The sequence below is a fragment of the Hypanus sabinus genome, chromosome 26 (assembly GCF_030144855.1).
Source record: "Hypanus sabinus isolate sHypSab1 chromosome 26, sHypSab1.hap1, whole genome shotgun sequence".
Classification (NCBI taxonomy): Eukaryota; Metazoa; Chordata; class Chondrichthyes; order Myliobatiformes; family Dasyatidae; genus Hypanus; species Hypanus sabinus.
The window spans coordinates 29552225-29567914 of record NC_082731.1 but is presented as its reverse complement, the minus strand read 5'-3'; the positions used below and the strand labels follow the sequence as shown (position 1 = coordinate 29567914).

The following is a 15690-nucleotide window of genomic DNA, read 5'->3' as shown; positions in this document are numbered from 1 at the left end:
ACTCCAAAATTCTTCCAGACCATACCCAGCCTCCTCAACCATCAGGGAATAAAACTAAAACCTCAATCCCATCAATTAATCCTGGAATATCGCCGATACTTTTGCTGTATCCCGGGACGGACCTCAGGCCGGACATTACATGATGGGACTGACACCCACCTATACCCTGGGGATATTGAGCCATCAACCAGATCATACCTGTGTAACCATTCGCTCAGATTATGTCTCAATCCCATTACCTTCAACATGAAAGCAGCAGACAGTAAAACCCGATCCCAATAACTTGACATGGAACAGATCCATTGTTGTCACTGACAGGGAACGAGTTCAACTGCACTGAAACGCTCAGCCCCTGAACGTGGCTTCAGTTGGTGCTGAGAATCAGAAGCCAGACTTGAACCAAACACTGAGCTCACTCAGCACAACCGGCCGGTGTCAAGGCTCAGTCTGGTGCCAAGATCCGACCCCATTCCCCTGAGCCTGTTCCCGGTCTGTGGACAGTTCACTGGTGGGGTGGGGTATGTACCCTTGTACTGTTACTGGGCTCTGGAGAAACCCGCCGGTTCGGGGAGATTCATGTACTCGCTCTAAATATCTCACTGATTTCAGTTAAATCACCGAATTCGCCAAAACCGTAAATAAATAAAATACTATTGCGTGAAGATACAATTGAGAAGTTGGTCTTACCTGAAGTCACTGTCAGCGAGGTTCCTCCGCCCCAGTATTCAAGATAGTCACAGTGCTCCGTCTCCCCATTCACCCAGTGCAGTAACTTCACTTGCCCGTCACATCCAATAATCTCAGCAAAATGTCAACATGATCCCTGTCCGGACCGGGAGCAGCCGCTTCCTGGATTTCCATCCCAAACTCCGTCCTTGTCTCTTCATGGCGTGTGAATGAAGCAGGTATTTTCACAGTTTTCCTGTCTGTGGACACCGGCTCTCGCCATCACCCAGAATCAGAGTCGAATCCTTTTTGGGCTTTTAATTGTCCAGAAATGGACATTTACACCCAGCAGTCCGAGTCAGGATTCAGGGATTTGACTCTGGGAAGCAGCAATGCGGAATCCGTGGAGACAGACTGCGCTGCAGACGCTCCTTTGTCGGGACCAGTTTCTGTTCAGCTCCCCGTCACCGTGCTCCATAGTCACAGTGCTTCACCGCAGGTCACAAACCGCCTTCATCACATCCAGCCCGAAATCCAGTGGATCCCAGAGCCGGCCGGCGGATTTATTAAACCCTCCCTTTGTGTCCGGGTGTCCCACACAGCGGGTCTCAATCTCGGCCATCCCAGTCCTGAAGTGGAGATGAAATAACCCACCGGGACCTTTCACTGGGCTTCCACTGACAGCTCCTCCTCGGTGGTCCCGTTCCCTTCCAGACACATCTCCAGTGGAACTTGTTCCCACTCCCAGATTATTCACTCGGGATCTGATTGATATTCACGGGTCCCGGGTAAAGGCCGGTGGAGGCGCCCGAAGAGCGCAATTTAAAGAGTTTTGTTGCGGTAGGTTTGTGCATGGAGGGAGCCGCCATCTCTCACACTGTGCCACCCAGTTATAGTCACAGTGATACACCGCCGTACGATAACCTCCGCCCCTCTCACTGTCTCCCAGCACAGTCACTCCTCAGTCAAACCGCACTGGAACACCAAAGTGTCTCTGATCATTAATGTTCCTCATGGCCCGACCATTTACTGTCACGTGTGGACGAAGGACCGACACCTGACCAGGTCGATCGGTGACCCCATTCCCACTCACGGCGCTTGGCTCCGAGCTGCCCTCCGAAGTGATCCGCTGAGCCCCTCGGCCCATCCATCCAGCATCTCTTCTCGGAAATCCCCGCTGACAACCCGCCTTCCATTGCGTGGACGAGCGGATGAGGCCCAGAACGACCGGGATACGGCTGTGGCGATCACTGCTGCCCTTTCCCTCGGCGCCCGAAGGGCAGGCGCTCTCGCAGGGTTTTTGTCCCGGTCCAGTCCCGGTCTCTCTCACTGTGTCTCTCGCACAGTAATAGGTGGCCGTGTCGTCCAGTCTCAGGCCGGTCATTTGCAGAGTGACGGTGCTGCCGCCCTTGGAAATGGTGAACCGGCTCTGGACTCCAGGCGCGTAATACTTGTTACCGTTAGCCCATACAGCGGCCAGCCACTCCAGCCCTTTCCCGGGGACCTGTTTCACCCAGTGCATGCCATAGCTGCTGAGGCTGAACCCTCTGACCTCACAGGTCAGTGTGTGAGACTGTCCGGGCTTTACCACCGCTGACTTGGGCTGTGTCAGCACGACGTCGGACCGCACGCCTGTCAATAAAAAAGAGCAGAAATTAATAAAATGTTCCACGGGCAGAGGTTCACAAAGCCTCCGAGAAACAGCCGGTCCCGGGAGGGCGACAAGCCGCGGGACACCCACCTGCCAGACAAGACAGGAGGAGACAGAGATACGGAACGACCCCCATCGCCCTGAACACTGAGCCGGTCTTGGACCTGTTGAGATCGGCGGCTTCAGCTCAGGCTGGCTTTGTCCGGAGCCGCAGTGAGCGCTGTTTAAATAGGGACGTGGGCTGTGAGTGAGAGAGGGAGCCGCGGTTTGAACAGGCTCTCACACACTGAAACCAGAGGCGCAGCTTCCTGTCCCCGCCCACAGCAGCGATTTCAATTCCCCAAAAGATGTTTGTCTCTGCAACAGGCGGCAGGTCAGCGGCAGTGACCAGATCCGGATTAAAGATCTGTCACACTCTGCTCGATTGATTAACTTCAACGATGAACGGTTTGTGTAAACTGAAACACACAGAATCCCAGCGAGAGAGAATCAGAGACACCAGTCACTGGACAGATATCCCCCTGAGAGACAGGGACTGAGACACCAGTCAGTGGACAGATATCCCCCTGAGAGACGGTGACTAAGAGACCAGTCAGTGGATAGATAGCCCCCGGGAGACAGTGGCTAAGAGACCAGTCAGTGGATAGATAGCCCCTGGGAGATAGGGACTGAGAGACACCAGTCAGTGGACAGATATCCCCCTGAGAGACAGGGACTGAGGGACACCAGTCAGTGGACAGATATCCCCCTGAGAGACAGGGACTGAGAGACACCAGTCACTGGACAGATATTCTCCATAGAGACACAGTCTAAGAGTGTCTTTGCAGGAAAATACATTAAGCAGTAGAAAGAGTTACCACACAATTGCCTGCCTGCACTCATAGCATGAGAATCAATGTTAAACAGAGATTCCTGGTGGAAATGGTTGGAATTTACACTTTTAAGATATTTTCTCTGTCAGCGACCTGGCACCATGAATTTCACTGCAAAACCCTCAGCAGTTCTCCCCACAAAATCTCTTTGACCTGTTTCAGCCAGTGAGAGGAACAGGACATTTGATGCAGGGAACTCGGGAGCTGAAGCCACACAACAGGAGAAGTTGTTGTTGTTGGTAACAGGATGCTCCCCAGTAGGTTGGCAGACAAGGGCTGCTGAACGGTCCCTATTGAAAGGAAACTGATGGGGGGAGGGTATCCAATGTGGCAGATCAGCAAGGTGGGTAATTTAGTGTTCCCACCCTGGTGATGGGTGTACTGCAAGTCCCAAATCTTGCATCTTCACTAAAGTATAAACTGTGCTGATTGAATTACTAATCACACCAAAGCTCCCCTCTCTCAAGGTGTTTTGTCTTCACTCAACAGATTTCATGATTCCATGGCAAACCAGAGTGGTTTCTACAGACAGTGAAGTACCTCTTAAAGTGGAGTCTCTGTTGTCACGGAGGGAAGGTGGGACCCAAATTACACAGAGCAACCTCTCTGAAACAGCATTGAGGTATAAAGATTCAGATTCAGTTTATTGTCATTTAGAAACCACAAATGCAATGCAGTTAAAAAATGAGACAACGTTCCTCCAGAATGATATCAGAAAAGCACTTGACAAAACAGACTACACCAGAAAATCCACATAACGTTTGGCAATCCCCAATCCAGAGTCCAGAGAGGCTGCTGCATATTAATATCACGCTACCATCTTAGCACGTTCCCCGGAGAGGAGCTCCAATCCCACCAGACAAAACAAGACCAAAAACTAAAGATACAAGACCTGCACAAAACCACATAGTTACAACATATAGTTACAACAGTGCAAACAATAGCATAATTGATGAAAAAAAAACAGACCATGGGCACAGTAAAAATAATCTGAAGATGTTAAAAGACTAAGTTCAAAAGAAACCACCACACAGTTTCCACAAGTCCTCAGAGTCCCGATAGACTCGTCATCCCATGCCAGCAGCAGAAGGGAATCCCCCGCTATGGACTTCCACGGCGCCGCCTGACTCAGCCTCGCAGACGCAGCACACACTGAAAGCGACCAGACTGCAGCGAGCTCCGAGTCCGTTGAACCTCCGAGCCTCTGACCATCCCCACCGGCACAGCTTCTCCGAGCACCATCCTCTGCCGAGCGAACTACGACACCCCCGCCATCGGCAATGCAATCCCGAGGACTGGGGGCCTGTTCTTCCCAGCAGAGACCCGGACCTCACAGCAGCAGCAGCAATGAAGAAGGTCTTCCTGGAGATTTCCAGATGTTCCTCCGTGCTTCCACGTCTGTTTTTCATCGATTATGATTGTGCACGGCACCCCGCTTCACAAATAACAGATAATCAGCTCCGGAGTGGCCACTGCAAGCTGCGTCATGCCACCAGCTTGGCGATCAGACATTCAGTCTGATCAGACAAAGAGATCAGACATTCAGTGATGCTGATTGAGGCGTCAATGTTGGGATGCATAGTGGAGAAATTTCCAAATCTTTTACATTCACCTGACACAACAACCCCACCAAGACACCAGTCAAAATGGTGAATCATTTTTTTCCTCCAAGAGCACCAAAAATTTTTGTAGGGTTTGTGTGCCTCAATAACCCAGAGATCTATGTTGACTTGAGTCAGGGTCTTGTGCTTTAGCTCTCGGTAGAGTCACCCATGCTAAACAGGTCAAAGTGTAGATGCCAGACGAAGAGTGATCCACCATTCCTCCAAGTTCGGAGTTTCAGGTCAGGGTTAGTGAACCTGACTAGTCAAAAAGAAAAATAATTTTTGTTACGAGACACTCCTAACCACCAGGATTTAGACTGTCTGATTCTGCAGAGTGTGGATAGCTAGTAGCAGCCCTTCTACTGTTCAGGATGATCCCACTTATTGACAATCATGTTTTGGGCTCCAAGAATTGAGTATTTAAAGAACATCTGAGCTGATGTTCGGTGCTCAATCGTAAGCCCGACTGGTGACATTGTCCAACGTTTGTTTTGTGCTCAGTTCCCAATCCAGTTTGATACTGTGTCTTGAACTTTGCTTCGGATACTCCAGCATTTGGGTCCAAACCATCCTCATCAAGGACTGTCATCACAGTTACAGAAACAGAAATGAGGAATCCTACATCTGAGTGCGATGGTATTCCCTAGTCACCACCCGGGACTTGCATGGCTGACAGTATTGAAAACTGGGAGAAAGCTACTGGCATGGTAAAGGAAGCCATGAACTTCACAAAGACCAAGAGCAAAAATGTTTTTTGGAAATGTACAAACCACGTACAACACTGCAAGCTCACACAAATAACCACAGTAATGTGTCTTTACAGCCAACATACACTGGTGTCACTGAAAGCAGATGGACAGGGTCTGGCAGAATAAAGGCAGCAACTGGTGAAACAGTTCTATATTCAGGAAGGGAAGATGGTCAGCATCATGATGGTGTAGCTGTCATTTTGAAGAAAGGCATTGAGAAGTGCCCGCTGGAGTAAACAATCAACAGTCGGCTGGTGAGAGTCAGGCTGAGAGTGAAGCAAGTGAACATGACTGTGATCCAGTGCTATGCTCCAAGTAACAGTAGTGACATTGAAGAAAAGGACACCTTCTACAAACAACGGAGGTAGAGTTAACACCACACCATGATGTAATCATCATAGGAGTTCTGAATGGCATAGTGGGAAATAACAACTGACACTTCACTAGGGTCATGGGCACACAAGGAAGTGAGACAATGAATAGCAATGGACAGTAACGGTGAAAGACTGGTGGAATTCTGTGCCGTGAACAATTTGGTCATAGGATGACTCTCTTTCCACAAACTGACATTGTGTTCGCCCAATGGATGTGATAAGATCCAGATTGACTATTTGATGATCTTTGGTATGTGGAGCCGACCCTAGCAAGGTATAAAGGTGAAGAGGAGTGCAGATACAGGAAGTAATCACAAACTTGTTGTAGCAATGATGAAACTCATGCTGAGAAGAACTGGACTAGAGCATATGTACAAAGACATTTTGATGTTGAGTTCAAGGACACCAGTGTGCAATCTGCTGTCACCATTCAACTTAAGAACAGATTTCAGGCCTTTGACGAGGATGTGTCAGTGTTCAAGGGAATCAGCGAGACTTGTCTACATTACAGAGCTGGAAAGAAAAACAAAGAATGGATACTGCAGGAAACATGAACAGCCTTAGAAGAAAGATGGAAAATCAGGAGGAAAGTGTTTGATGCAAAGTCAACACAAATTAAGGTGAAACTTCAACTGGCAAGAAAGTGAAAAGCTTCAAAAAATGGATAAGTGAGTCTACACGGAAGACCTAGCAGTGGAAGCCACAGAAGCAGCCAATCAAGGTGATCAGGAAAATATATGCAAGATGTCAAAATTGGTATGCAAAAAGCTCCAGGCCAGATGCAGTTGTCCCATGAGAGATAAAATTGGTTTGGTGTTGACAACTAATAAAGATCAAGGAGCACGATGGACAGTGTATTTCAGAGAATTACTGAATAGAACACCACCAGATGAAGACCCTGACATACAAGAAGTAGCAATGGATCTAGACATCAATGCAACCCAAGAAAGAAGAGATTGTTGCTGCGATTAAATCATTAGAGAACAGCAGGACATGATATTTTGAACACCGAACTGTTCAAAGCTGAACCAGAAGTTGCAGCAGCCATTCTGCAATCACTGTTTATTATAATCTGGGAATGGGGACAAGTACCCAAGGACTGGACAAAGGGAGTTATTGTTAGGATCCACAAGAAAGGAACACTGAGTGATTGAAACAACTGGTGCAAAATCACACTTCTGTCAGTGACTAGCAAGGTTCTCAACAAAGTCATTGTCCAGTGGATTACAGATACTGTTTATGAGTGCTTGAAGAAGGAGCAAGATGGCTTCAGGAAGAATAAAGGTTTTGTCGGTGAGATCTTCAGACTGTGGAATGTCATAGAGCAGAACGCAAAGTGACAGTGACAACTACACACACATTTCATGGACTTTGAAATGGCATTTGTTAGCATCAACAGGGAGAACTTCTGGTGAATTCTCGGGCCACAGAGGATTCGTTCCAAAATTGTCCTGCTTATCTTGAGTTTGTATACTAATTCCACATTTGGAGCATGTAAAGTTCTAGTTATTGCATTACAGAAAAGAAGTGGGTACTTTGGAGAGGGTGCAGAGTAGATTCAGCTTAGTGTTGTTTTGATTGGAGCATATTAACTGTAAGGAGAGGTTAAGATAAAACAACAAGATTGATCAACGAAGAACCAAGTGGTGCTAGCAAAGTTTAAACTGGTCACTGGTGAGTCAGTGCCTCTTGCCAATAATGTCAACTATGGCTCCCATCACTTTACTGAACATTGTGTAGATGAGTTGGGCCATTATTGTCTAACTAGATTTGTCCTGTATTTCGAGAATGGACATACTGGGCAACTTTTCCCATTTTTGTGCAGATGTCAGTGTTGTATCTGTACTGGAGCAGTTCAGTTGGAACCATCAGTATAATGGCATTGGGCCAGAGCACAGATTTCCTGTTTGCAGCGTAAATAACCACCACCTTCAATCTGAGCCAATCTCTGTTTTCTTCCCATAGAACCCAATATTTATGTTTGGTTTAAGTCAGCTTTATATTGTTACTTCCCAGAGGACAGATGTCTCCATACTTGCATGGACCCCTTCTCCCTTCAGACTTTCAGTCCCATTAGTCATTCCTCTTTTCAATAATACTGTAGAAGAATTGCTTATTGGTATTGGTCCCTGAATCAGAAAAGTATTTCTTGGCATTCAGCAGCGAGTTTATTATTTTTAGTATGCCTATTTCCTCTGGAAGGTCCCCTGTTCAGATTAAGTCAAGCCACATCTCCTACAGGAAGCTGAGAAGGATATAGCCTCTATATCACTGTCCAGTTTCATCCACCTGTTAAGAAAGAAAATATGAAATGAGTTTCTGGTAAATCAACAGCTGCACACAGAGATTCTGTACAAATTTATCCCATGCACTTTGTGTCAGAAGGAGGTTGTTCAGCCCACTTTTTTAAGCTGATCTGTGTCCAATCTCCATCTACCTTCTTTGGCTCCACATATATTAATAATTGAACAAACAAAATTCTATTAACTTTGAAGTTTCAACTGACATGGCTCTCCAGTCTTGACCACTTCTCAGGGAGAGTTCCAGATTTCCAGTGCCCTGTATACCCTGAAATAACACATTCTTTATGTTATTCTTCTGTGCCATCCTTGAATGTTTTTAAGTTGCCCAATTGCACTTGCTTTCAATTTCCACACTTCAGGGAACAGAAGACCAGACCTAATATGCTAACTAAACCTGTCCCAGTAGCACTTCACTGGCCCCCTTCCCAACAGAAATACCAAACCGCTCCCAGCCAAGGAAAACACACCCTTCCTGAAGAGTGATGCCAAGAATCACTGCCAGTGCTCCAGATGTGGTCTAACTAGATCTCTAATCCATAGCTGTGTCATATCCACCACTCTGTACCCCTGTTTTCCTCATTAACTGCAGCACATGAGAACTTTAGCTTAAATTCATCCTTAGGATTAATTAGAACCCAAACTTGCCACGGGTCTCTCATCCAAAGTAAACCTTGCACATTCCCTCTTTCCACTGGGATTGTTTATTCCCTTATGGAATCTGTGTCAGTCAGCTGACACAGCAGAAACAAGACCTCTCTTGAAACACGAGCTCACCAAACAACAACCTCAGTGACTGTGGGCAGTTTACCTCCTTATGTTTCTCACCACACCTGACTATTTTCATGTGTACCTGCTTCGACCCACCATTGGCTTGTATTCATTACAGATTGTTCGAAATTTTCTAGGCTTACAGCTGTAAGTTAAAAATCTCACAGCTGGCTAATCTGTTCCGGCTCCCTCTGCCTCTTTGTCCCATTCTGAATTGAGATATGGAACATGCTCCATCCTAGTCTCTCTACACCCATGACTGTGTGGCTAGGCACAGCTCAAATGCCATCTTCACATTTGTCTGTTGTTGGCAGAATCTCAGATGGTGACGAGGAGGTGTACAGAAGTGAGATAGATTGGCTGGTAGAGTGGTGTCGCACCAACGACCTTCACTCAGCGTCAGTAAGAATAATGAATTGATTGTGGCCTTCGGGAAGGGAATGTGGGGGTACACACATTAGGTATCACTGAGGGATCAGCAGTGGAAAGAGTGAGCAGTTTCAAATTCCCAGCTGTCAACATTGCTAACTGGGTCCAACTTATTGATAAAATGACAAACAAGGAACATTAGAGATTAAATTTCATTAGGAGTTTGAGATGTTTTGGTGCCTCGAAAAGCCGCATCCATTGTTAAAAACTCACATCATACAGGACATGTTCTTTTCTTATTACTACATCAGAGAGGAGGCACAGGAGCTGGAGACGCACACTCAACAATTCAGGAACAGCTTCCTTCCCTCTGCCATCAGATTTCTGACCAGGCAATGTATCAATTCATCAACACTACCTCATATTTATATATACATTTATTGTAATTTATAATTTTTAATGTGTTGCACTGTACTGCTGACACAACACAACAAATGTCAGTGATATTAAACGTGTTTCTGATACCGATGGGAGTGAAGGCAGAAACTAGTTGAGTCTGACGATCTGATATACCTGACCTTAGGTGACTGGTCTGGGCCCAACAGCTGCTACTGGGAAACAACAGTTCCTGAGAAAGAGTTTGGGAAGGAAAAATGAAGGGAGAATAAAGAGAGAGGAACATGCAGAGGAATGAAGGAGGAAGAGGATACGAGACATGAAGTGGGAGAGAATGAAATGGAGAGGAAGTGATAAGAGGGGTGACAAAGGGGAAAATGGAAATGAGAGAAATATGACATGGATATGCAGTGAGTGAGGGGGAACAGGAGAGTGAAAGTCCTAGGAAGAGATAAAGAGAGTCGGAGAGGAACATGGTGAAGAAAAGTAAACTCAATAGATTTTGTTTCCCTCCTGAAACTCTGGTACTACACAGACTTAAATGAAATGTACAGCAGAGGAGCAGATTCAGACCAATAATTTCATGCCATTGTTCATTTTCTGCATGAACCTTCAGTCACTCCATCTTTGTGCAACTGGGTTATCTTTTCTGTCTGTTCCCTTTCTCCACATTCACTTCTGTGGAGAGACTACATTCTCCCCACTCCCTGGATAGATAATCCAAATAGTTTTAATCCTCCTGAAGACTGAACCACCATTCTCCTCCACCCTATCAGGTAATTTTATGTGGAAATGTGCTTTACACTTCAACATTCTCATGACCCTCCTATCCAGGGTGTATTTGAGCATCAAAACCATTCACGTGTTACTAATATGGTCAAAAATGTCCCCCTGTTTTCACAGGAAAGAGCCCTAAAGTTGAATCCAGTACATTGCAGCATCAAAGTGACAGTGCCCCGACTGGGAGAAATTCATGGGACTGGGTAAGAGGAGAGTACAGATTGTTTTTTGCCGAAGTTAAAGCAGAGGTTTTCATGCCTGCATTAACCTGGGTGAAACTTCATGAAACCCCAGTTCTGTTTGCTCCATTGTAAGGATGTGGAGGCTTTGGAGAGGGTGTAAAAGACATTCACGAGCATGTTGCCTGGATTACAGAATATTACCTGTAAGGAGGGGTTGAACAATCTTTGACTGTTTACCCTGGAGCGTAGGCTGAGAGGCAACCTGATAGAGGCTTATGAAAGTATGAGAGTCATCAATAGGGTTGTTACAAGAATCACCCCTTGTAATAATGATCTGGGAAGGACAGAGAATCTGTATTTACTGACAAGTAACTTTTATTGTCTCAACTCAAAAGCACGTGGGTTCACAAACTAATTACCTGTGTGCACCTGACTAGAATCCCTGACCCTCCATGAACAGTCAATGAAGACAAAAGGTATTACCCGGGAAAGGAGTCAACGCTGGCCAGGCATTCCTCATGGTCCCAATCTCCATGTATCAGTGAGGTCCTACTTGTGCACAATGGTTGGTCTCTGGTTACTGGAGAGTTATCACCCCTGTTTATTTGGAGTTCCTGATTCTTACAGTGTTGCTCATCAATTGAACTGGTGGATCTCCATCCCATTGGCTCAAGGTCACCTGACCTACCTCAGTCACCTTCTTACTGGTCATTGTACAGGGCTACACTAACATTGTTTCATGGTTCTGCCCATCCCAGCCTAGTGTATTTGAGTCTTTCAACTCTGACCGGTCCAAACCAGTTAAATGAAGTGACCCGGACAGCGTCAAACAAGATAACAGATTTTTTTTGTTTAACACAAAGTACACTGCAGATGCTATGGTCAAATCAAGACGTACAAAAAAGCTGGATGAACGCAGCAGGTTGGGCACCATCCATTGAAAGGAGCAGTCAATGTTTCGAGCTGAGACCCTTCGTCAGGACGTCAAAGATTTTTTTCTTTGGTAGGTTTGGCATTTTGCATAGTAAGTACCTACTCATTCAAGAATGGTCTCACATTTAGCAGGTCACTACCAGAAATTCCTTGCATCCACATTCAATTGCTCTGATTAGATCGCCCCAGAGTAACAATCAGCTCAGAGTCCAAAATGTGGGGAAAAAAAGACAACTGGTTTGTCTGCCTCGCCTGTCCTTGATTAGGCTGGAGTTTCTTCTGGCGGACAGGATAGACAGTCAGAGTTATTTTTCCAAGGTAAAATGTTGTATCCAAAAATACATAGACTTAAGTTGAGGGGTATAACATTCAAAGGAGATTTGTGGGTTGTATTTTTTACACAAAGTGATAGGTGCCTGTAATGCACTGGAAGGAGTGGTGGTGAATCAGCATGATAGTACAGTTGAGATACATTTGAAAAACACATGACCATTCAGGATATGGAGGGATATGGATTCTGTGCAGATAGTTCGCTTTAGATTAACTTGGTGTTAAGGTTGTCACAGTCACAATGGGCTGAAGGGCCTGTTCCTGTGCTGTACTGTTCTGTGTTGTAGGTTTACTTGAAGCTCAGTAACTATTTGTTATTAATAGCTGACAGATGTCTGAAACTCTGCGATAACATTAACACTCAGTCCTTACACTTCCTCTCCGGTTTCACAGGCAGGTTTAATTTGAGCAGGGGGCCCTCCCAGTGGAGCTGTGTTACTAACAAGAATAAACACACTGCTTTACATATGGAAATACAATTCTAACATTGTGTTTTGCACCAACCAACAGGTTCACGTTTACCATACAGAATGAAATGAAATCAATCAAAATCAAAGGTCAAACGACACAGAGACAGCAAGACCCTCTCCTCATTACAGAGCATTTGCCACGAGTCAGAAATGGGCTCACTGTAATGATGATTGAGTGTTACTGATTGATTTATTGATTATGTTATGGGAATGAGCAGTTCAAATGTATGTACACTTGCACTTTATGTTCTGAAGCAGTTGGGAGACTGCCACCAACTACTTAAAGTGTGTTTGCTCAGACTGAGCACTAAGGTCCATCTTGGTGATCAGATAATTGTGAATTGTCATCAATAAAGTGAAAAAGAAGGAGAAACTAAAAGATGCCACAGACTGCCTTGTCAACGTTACACCGATGGGTGGGCAGAATCCCGGTGTGACATGCTGATGTTTGTTGATGAGAACAATTGCTGCCCAGTGAATAAAGCTTAGACTGAAACAGCAACACATACCATAATCACTTTGGATCACTGTGGGAATTGGGGGTTATCATTGGCCTGGAAGCTCTCAGGCCCTGAAGATCAAGGATAACAAACTTGCAGATTCAGAGACATTCAATAATCTGTTACCTAATTGTCATTGACAGGTTATCAGCTGATGAGGTCTGCAAGAATAGATGTTTAGTCAACCTTTCTCTCTGGCATCAGGACAGTAAAATTTGTAGTTTTACTCCTACAAGAGCCTTGGGCCAATAGCTTGCTGTTTGATTTTTGTGTTCACCTTGAATTAAATAACGTCACCTGACCTGGATTTGAGTCTCTTTAAACCGTGTATCAATCTTGGTAAGAACATATTGATAGATCTCACAATAACTGTCCCGAGGAAGGTACCAGGATGATACTACCTTATCATTTTGGGAAGTTGGCCCTTTCAGGTTTTGGATTGGACGGCATAGTTGTAATTTTCATTGTAGTTTAACTTTCTTGTGTTTGTTTGTCTTTAAATAATTAGTTATATACATGTAATTGCTCAGTGAGTTGCCATTGCCTGTGTATCTCCTGGAAACTCCCACTTTCAGTGGCGGGTATCACATTGCTCGAATAGGGACTATTTTATTGTTTAATTTAAGCAATGGAATTTGAATAGAATGTCTGCTACCAGTTTTCAGCGGTCATAAGCAACGGGTTTTAACGCCCCTTCTTGACTGCTGAAGAACTTTGAGTTCAGGACCCAACACAAGTTTAAGTTTTAATTAATGAATCCATCAGACAGGCTGGGAAACCCAGCATTTGGTAGTGCAGTGGGTTAGCAGAGTGCTTTATGGTGCAGGCAGCCTGGGGTTCAATTCCTGCCACAGCCTGTAAGGAAATTGTAATGTCTCCCCAAGAATGTGTGAGTTTCCACCGGGTACTCTGGTTTCCTCTCACAGTCCAAAGTCTAAAGTACCTCAGTTTGATACTTTAACTGGTCACTGTAAATTGTCCTGTGATGAGACGAGGATTAAATCGGGATTCCTGGGCAGTGTGGCTCGAAGGGCCAGAAGGGCCTTTTCCATGCTGTGTGCCAATAAATAAATGAATTAAATAATTTACATGGACTTTACTGATTTTTCCCATGAGTTCATTCTGAAATGATTCCTGAGTTTCCTCTCACCCTCCTCCATATGGGAGTCCAGTCCTACTGTCAATTACTCTGTCTGAGGAGCTTCCTCAACAAAGTCCACAGATTCATTCTAGTGAATTTAAACCTGCAGTCTGTGTCTTTCTCTTCCTCTTTAATTTAAATCCATCTTATGGATGTCATTTCCATTCCCTTCACTCTTCCATCACTCTGTGTCAGACGTCTCAGTGAGTCAGTAAATTGTGGTGCAAACCATTTCAGCACATCATCCCGTTGGACTGAGGCATTGCTTCCAGATTCCTCCTCTGACCAGACAATTCCTCACCTGCCATTCCCTCTCCTTCTATGACCTGACATCTGATTTATGTTCCTGTTAAACACCTTCTGCTGATTTCCTATACTAAAGCCACACTGTAAATGCCAGTGGTTGCTTTTGGGTAAAATGGTCTGATTATTCTGCATTGCAGACCAACCATGTCCACAAATGAACCACAAAAGTTTTTGATGATGAATGGGGGCTGAGTTGCAAGGAAGTCACATTTTCTATTAGAATGTGCAAGAGCGTAGAAAATAAAATCAGAAAACAGCGAGGTAGACAGTGTCTGGGAAAGAACATTAATCACTGGTGATTCAGGTCTGCATGCCCCTTCAGATTGTAATGGGGTGACACTTATCTCTTTTGATGGTTAGTCCGGGGAACACTTACAAGGGCTTCCCTACTCAGTCTGTACTGTTTCCTGTAAGATAGAGAGATACAACACAGAAACAGGCCCAACATCTCATGGAGTCTGTACTAATCATTAATCACTGAGCCTGGCTTAACCATTAACCATTGAGTTTGTGCAAACCATTAACCACTGAGTCTATACTAACCATTAACTACTGACTCTGCACTAACCATTATCCAGAGTCTGTACTATCTACTAACCACACTGAGTTTGCACTAACCGTTAACAACACTGATTCTGGACTAACCATTAACCACTGAGTCTGTACTAGACATTAACCACTGAGTCAGCACTAACCATTAACCGCTGAGTCTGCACTAACCATTATTAACCAGTGAGACTGCACTAACTATTAACCACCTTGCGTATAATTTCCTTTCTTCTGCCTCTGCCCTTTCTTAAAAAGTGGAGTGACATTTGCAATTTTCCAGTCCTCTGGAACCATTTCAGAATCTAGTGACTGTTGAAAGATCATTCCTAATGCCTCCAGTCTCTTCAGCTTCCTCTTTCAGAGCCCTGAGGTGTTGTCCATCTGCTCCAGGTGACTTCAGACTTTTCAGCATCCCAAGCACGTTCTGCTTGGTAACAGAAATGACAATCACTTCTGCCCCCGACACTCTTGCATTTCTGGCATTCTGCTGCTGTATTCCACAGTGAAGACTGACACAAAATACTTACTAAGTTCGCCTGCCATTTCTTTGTCCCATATTGCTACCTCTCCAGCGTAATTGTCCCGTGGTCCGATAGCCATTCTGGTCTCTGATTTTCTTCATATATCAGAAAATATTCGGTATCCTCTTTTATGTTGTTGTCTAGCTTACCTTCATATTTCATCTCTTCTCTCTTTATGTCTTTTTTTTAAGTTGCCCTCAATTTTAAGGCTACATCCACACTAGAC

The 15690-nt window shown here is 45.0% G+C and overlaps 1 long non-coding RNA gene and 1 gene segment (V, D, J or C); one reads left to right on the top strand and one right to left on the bottom strand.

Annotated features, from left to right (window-relative positions):
• The window catches only part of LOC132381364 (uncharacterized), a 122447-nt gene extending 107674 nt beyond the window's left edge, over positions 1-14773 (top strand). The window contains exon 3 of one of the 2 annotated variants that reach the window (XR_009508018.1): positions 3679-14773. This is a non-coding gene — a long non-coding RNA (uncharacterized LOC132381364). The remainder of the gene's footprint in view (positions 1-3678) is intronic. The other variant, XR_009508019.1, reaches the window with a different exon arrangement.
• LOC132381360 (Ig heavy chain C region-like) overlaps positions 1-15690 on the bottom strand; it is a 240147-nt gene that overhangs the window by 13829 nt on the left and 210628 nt on the right. The window contains 3 exon segments of the C gene segment in view: positions 688-748; positions 1997-2298; positions 2408-2481. Coding sequence covers positions 688-748; positions 1997-2298; positions 2408-2453 — 409 coding nt within the window.